Source organism: Haliaeetus leucocephalus, unplaced genomic scaffold (genome assembly GCF_000737465.1).
Source record: "Haliaeetus leucocephalus isolate CR32 unplaced genomic scaffold, Haliaeetus_leucocephalus-4.0 Scaffold184, whole genome shotgun sequence".
Lineage (NCBI taxonomy): Eukaryota > Metazoa > Chordata > Aves > Accipitriformes > Accipitridae > Haliaeetus > Haliaeetus leucocephalus.
Window position 1 is genome coordinate 9,739,403 of NW_010972620.1, and position 6,000 is coordinate 9,745,402.

A 6,000-nucleotide genomic window follows, 5' to 3' on the forward strand; every position below is an offset into this window, starting at 1 on the left:
CCCCAGCCTCCCCACCAGTGAGGCTCCCTAGGTTCCAGCAAAATGTCCCTGGCACAGATGGCAGCGTGGGGATGCAACACGGGACTTATTTCAAGCAGGAAGGTATCTCTGTTGTCAGGTCCGCCTAGCAAAGAAAAGCTGGTGGCATTTTCCCTCTAGAGACCTAGAGCTTTTAAACCACAGAAGCAATCAGCTGGGGCAGGCAGGAAAAGTGCACGGGCCGTCTCTGCACTGGGGCTGGTGGCCAATGCTGGCAAGGGACCAGAGTTTCTGGTACAGACTTGGGATTCATCTCTTCCTGTGCTCTTAGCAAGTGCTCACCTCTCCTCTTTCCCATACTTTAGAAAGCACCTGAACTGGCCTTATCTGGGGTGCTGCCAAGAAAGAAAGGCCAAACCCACTGAGGAGCAGATGGGACCAGCAGCCCAGTCCCTGTCCCCCTGGATTTGCTCAATGGGCGCTGCTCCATTACCAGCGCTGGGCGCTGCTCCCACACACCTGCAGAAGGATCCCCAATGTTTTCCCACAGGTCTCAGCACCACAATGCACTTTCTCCCTCTTAATGTTCAAAACCAACAGAGATCTTCAGAACACGGAGGGGTTTTCTCCTGATTTCCCAAAAATGCGCTGCAAGCTAGGTCAGAGGGAAATCTACGTTCATCCCTGGAACAAAACGGAAGCAGAAGCAGAGCCTCTACCCAAGCCCTTTTCCACCAGTGACACTTCCAGCTGAGGACAGGCAGCTGGGACATCCCCAGGCAAGCTCTAATGTACCTGGCCTCAGTCAACCATGTCCCACACAAAGATAGGGCACCCCGCAAGTGAGTCCCTTTCTTTGGCTGCTGGCATTTGACCCGTGCTCCAATTCCAGCAATGTATTTTTCTCCTTTTGGGATGAATGGGGGACAAAAAAAAAAAAAAAAAAAAAAAGAAAAAAAAAAAGGGCAGCAACTTTCTTTTTCAACCCTGGAAGCAGGTTCCCCCATGCAGGCAGGAGGCACGTGTCTGGGGCAGCAAAGGCAAAGATGGAAGAAAAAATGTTTCATTTTGAGACCTTGACACAAACGAAATGACAAGAAGCAAAAAAAAAAGGGTGGGTTGTTGGGGTTTTTTTCCCCCTCTCCTCTTTAAGCACTACAAAAACAGGAAACAAAGGAGAAAACATCTCACGGGGGGAAGGGGAGGTAAGCGCTTTATACGCCCACGAAAGAAAGATTAACCACATATTTTATTTACTGTTTGTATTATGGTTGCACTGTGGAGTTCAACCAATTCTGAGCCAGGGCTCTGCGGGTTTGTACAGCACCTAATGCTGAGCGGTCCCCTTACCCCAAACCCACCAAGCATGTGCCTCCACCTCAAGCGAGCCCTCCACAGACACCCTCTTTCCTCCTGCAGACACTGGCCTCCAGCCTCTTTTGCCCAGCACGAGCTCTCTTGCCCTAATTGCCAGCTTACAGCTGAAAGCGCTGGTGTGGTCCCCAAGGAGTTTTGAGCCCCTTTTCCCCTTCAAATCTGACCGTAACTGGGGGTAAGATGCCCTTCAAGGTGGCCCGGCAGCAGAGACAGAGTAATAAATACTAAAAAAGGCTCCCATCCCTCCTCCGGGCTATGGGGGCCACCCCCACCACACCAGGTCAATGTTGCACCCCACACACAGTCGCAAGTCCCCCGCACCAAGGACAAGGCTCTGAGCCTCCAAACTTTGACTCATTTCTCAATTAACAGCTTCCCAAACGCGAGCCACACATGGAACAAACCTCTCACAATGGGGCCTCCCCCGGACCTCCCAAGCCCAGTGTTACTCATCTGCCCCCCAGCCCCAGCCCTCCTTCCCCAGGATGCTCCAAGAGCGGCTCTCCGCCATGGGGTGAGCAAGCAGCCAGGAATCCCGGGCCTGGCTCCCGCAGGCGGGAAGCAGTCACCGGCTGAGCGCACGCACCCTAACTCGGGAGCCAACACAGCCACCTTCCTTGCTGGCTAACGAGGAGAGGTTTTCAGCCAGAGACCTGGCCAAGGCCATGCAGTGAGGGCCGGCAACTGCCGGGTGTTTTTCCCAGGGGCTCTTCCCTACTGCGGCCTTTTCATGGAGGAACTGCTTCAACTACAGGGGGGGATCTTTTGGGCACGCCATCCCCCAGCTTCGGGCTGTCCTGCATTGCCCCAGCCTCCGAGCACCCAACTGAGCCGTGCACCCAGTAGGAAGAGACAAGCTTATCATCACAGCGAAAGAAAATTAAGATAACGCGGTGATGGAGATACCAAGGGATTTGGCCAAGGTCACAAAATAATTCTGTGGCTCTACAACACAGCCGTCCGACACCTTCAGTGTCCAGCCACATATCCTAAAATTCCAAGCCAAGGCCAAAATCCAGCCTAGCTGGTGGCAGCTTTCTGCCAGGTCATTAGCAGCGTGCATCTGCAAGGAGCAGCAAACATCCAGCCATAACAACGGCAGCAACAACAAAAAAAAAACCACGCAGCAAGAGCGGGAATAGATGAGATCAAAGTGTCCTGGAAAAGGACCTGGAAAAATAGTTTTGGTCCCTGGCTAAGGCTCCCAGGAAATACACATGCAAGCCCCATCCCAGCCCCGTGCAGCCCTTCCAGGGTGACTCCCCACCCTGGCAGAGGGCGACCAAAATGACTCCCTATAAATAGAAGCAGAAAAACGCTTCTCCAAAAGCCTGGCTGGGTCTTTCCCCTTCCAGTGCGTGTGGCAGAGCTGCTGGCACCTCCACGGAGGTCTCTGGTTTTCCCCCAAAAAACCTGGAGAGGAAAATAACCTTCCTGTGAGCTCAGGCTGGCTCCCCTCTGCACAAGGCTGCCCCCCCATCCCCAGGCCTGGCCATCCAATTGGAAAGTAATTATACTGCAATTTTTATTTATGACTTTTTTTTTTTTATTGCTAAATGGTGACTCATTTTGGCAACATTAAAATACACAGGAAATCATCCCCATTTTACAGTAATCACCATTCAATTCATTGTTAAATATTTATTCGGCGGACAAGCGCCAGGCCTCTTTCGAAGGGTCGGAGGGGGAGCGGAGGGGCAGCCCTGGGCGACGGGGGAAGGTGGTGGTGGGGTCATGGCAGGGCTGCCCACAGGGCTGTTAAATGCCCGCCACAAACTTCAGGGTGGGGAGCCAGGGGTGAAAGCTCCTGCCAGATGGCCTGGCCACGAGCAAAATACAGACTCGCTTTCCCTCGAATCCAGCGCTACGCCCCATGCTGCTTTAGGGAGGGGGGGGCAGCCCTGTGCCCCCTAAGAAAAACCCCATTATTTGGCCAAACCCCAAGCCCGAATCCCCGCCAGCGAGAAGCCATGGGTCTCTGACGCAAAGCTCCTCCATCACAGGGGGGGAAGGGGATAGCGGCCACCGGTCCCGGCGGGAGGCGGTGGGAAGAGCCGGCAGTTTGACATTCACAGGCCTTACAATGGACAGGGTCTGCGTCTGCGGCCACTTTGTCCCCCCAGGGAGCCCGATTCCGGGGCGACTCAACCTCGGATGCGGGCAGCTCCTCCGCCTTCCCCCGAACAGCTGCATACCCCAGCAGGAACCGGGGAGACGACCCCTCCAAACCCCCCTGGCCCAGGACCTTGACCCTTCCCCGCGCAGCCCAGACCCGAGTGGCCGCAGGTCCTACGGCTGAACGGCTCCGAAGGCCTCCTGGCACGGACCCCCTTCCCCAGAGAGCACCCCCCGCACCCGCAGACTCCGTCACTGCTCGGCTGGGGAGGCCACCTAACATGTCCGCCACGAAGCAGGGAGGGGGGGGAGACACCGGGCGGAGGAGGAGCAGCACCGGGGTGGATTTTGCCTAGGCCCCACACACAAACACAGGCCTTTGGGGAACAAACGCGGCAGGGGAGAGGGCGGCCAGGGAGAGCGTCGGCCCCCCCCGGGCTGGACAAACCCACGTCTCCACGAAGGTCCGACTTACCCTGATCTCATTGCGGCGGATCTCCACGTCGCAGACCGAGTGTCCCTGGTGGGCCCCGCTGTAGTAGCAGCAGAACTGGCAGACGGCCACCTGCTCGGCCTCGCAGTGGTACAGGCGGTAGGCGTTGTGCTGGGGGCAGCTCCAGGCCCGCACGTCGTCCGCCTCCACCAGGAGATGGCCCCGGGCCGTGGAGGGTTGCTGCAGGTGGGTCTGGACGTGGGACTGGCAACACGGGGCCTCGCACCTCAAACAGATCTTCTGGGCCGGCAGCGGCGGGCCCCGACGGCAAAAGACGCAGTGCAAGACGGAGGGGGGCTTCTCCAGGTTGAGGGAGTTGAACTTCTCCACGATGTTGGTGAGCTTCAGGTTCTTCTCCAGGTTGGGCTTCTGGTTGTAGGCCTGGTTGCACTCCGGGCACCGCACCAAGCCCGACTCCTTGGCCCACGCCTCCCCGATGCAGCCCCGGCAGAAGTTGTGCTTGCAGGGCAGCTGGACCGGCTCCACGAAGACGTGCAGGCAAATGGGGCAGATGAGCTCCTCTTCGAAGCAGTTCTTCCAATTCTCGGCCATCTCTGCCGGCAGTCTCTGGCGACGTTTCCCCCCACCCGCTTCGGTCGCTCAGTGCGGTCTAGGGGCGGACGCCGGGGTCTGTCCTCCCTGCAACGGGAAGCCTGGGGGTGAACGGCTGGGCTCCCCCCCCTCCCCGCAGCACGCGCGACAAATAATAAACCGCAGCAGATATTCTAAAATCAGGGATAAAATAAACCAAGAGCAGCACTCTAGGAATCTCCAGCGAGAAAACGTGACGTCCGTGTCGCTTCGTTAAAAAAGCAACACAAACGGCTAAAAAACCCCAACACGATACAGTAGGATTTACAGCCCAAAGTCTTAACCACCCCTAAAAGCCATTTGTTTCTTTTTACCCCAGAAGGTGAATCGAAACTTACCAAAGGTTGAAAAAAATCCATACAAAATCCAGCAGCAGAGTCCAAGTTCCATATAAAGCTCCTAAATTTAGCGCTCCGGATCGGATTTTTCTTTTCTTAGGTTTGCAACTGACATTCAATATTTTAAAGGGACTTTTGTCCCCCACCAACCTGGCTAACAGCTGAGAGCACGGACTCGCTCGGGTTTTTTTTGTTGGTTTTTTTTTCCTCCCCTGTATTTCTCCTCCCTCTCCCCTGATGGGAGTTGGGAATCAGAGTCTTTTAAAGGAAACAGATCAAAGGGTTAAGATCCAAAATGGGAAAAGGAGGAAGATTAAAAAATAATAATAATAGCGACGATGACGATGGCGAAAAAATGAATTCTCTCTGCAGCCCCACAGATTTGCTTCTCACCCTGTGGAGCAGCAGAGAAAAAAAGGAAGAGGAAAAAAAAAAAAAGACAAGACAGGAAAAAAAAAAGAAGAAGAAAAAAAAACCCCTCTCGCCTGCTTTGAGATTGCGAGGTCTTGAATGGGAGAGCTCGGTCATTCAGAGCAAACCCCAGCCCAGCGCAGCCCTCCCAGCCTCGTCCAACGCTCCCGGAGAGGGATGAGAGAGGGGATGGGCTTTGCCAAGGGGGGATCTAAACCCCGCGGACCCCAAATCAACCTGCTCTGACTTCCCACCGGGGCTGGGGGCGGGGGGAAAGGCGTCCGGGGAGGGTGCCCGACCTAGCCCGGTCTCATGGCCGGCCGGGGGGACGCAGCCCCCCGACGGCAACAATGCGATGGAGCCGGGGGTCCCGGGGCAGAGGGACGGCTGTCCGGGCCGCCCGCGGAGCGCCTTCCCCCGGCGCGGCTTCCCCCCCCGGCCCCGCCGGGAAGGGGCGAGGCGGCGGCGGGCAGCCGGGAGGAGCCGGCCGAAGCGTACGGTTCCGGGAGAGCCGAGTCAGCTCTCAGCCATTTTGAGCTGCCCTGCTGGAGAACGGAGACCGGAGGCGCATTAAAAATAAGATAATAAAAAAAAAATAAATAAAAAAATCTATTAAAAAAAAATTAAATAGTCACCGGAACAAAACCGCTCCCGCTGCCTCCCCCGCCCGCCCGGCGGGGCTCTGCGGTGGGGCTG

At 56.1% G+C, this 6,000-nt stretch overlaps 1 protein-coding gene across 1 annotated transcript in view; it reads right to left on the bottom strand.

Annotated features, from left to right (window-relative positions):
* The window catches only part of TRIM8 (tripartite motif containing 8), a 29,619-nt gene extending 24,337 nt beyond the window's left edge, over positions 1–5,282 (bottom strand). The window contains exons 1-2 of the mRNA XM_010564814.1: positions 4,894–5,282; positions 3,947–4,603 (exon numbers count right to left, since the gene is read on the bottom strand). Coding sequence (XP_010563116.1) covers positions 3,947–4,516 — 570 coding nt within the window. The 5' untranslated portion in view covers positions 4,517–4,603; positions 4,894–5,282. The remainder of the gene's footprint in view (positions 1–3,946; positions 4,604–4,893) is intronic.
* Between the last annotated feature and the right edge of the window lie 718 nt (positions 5,283–6,000).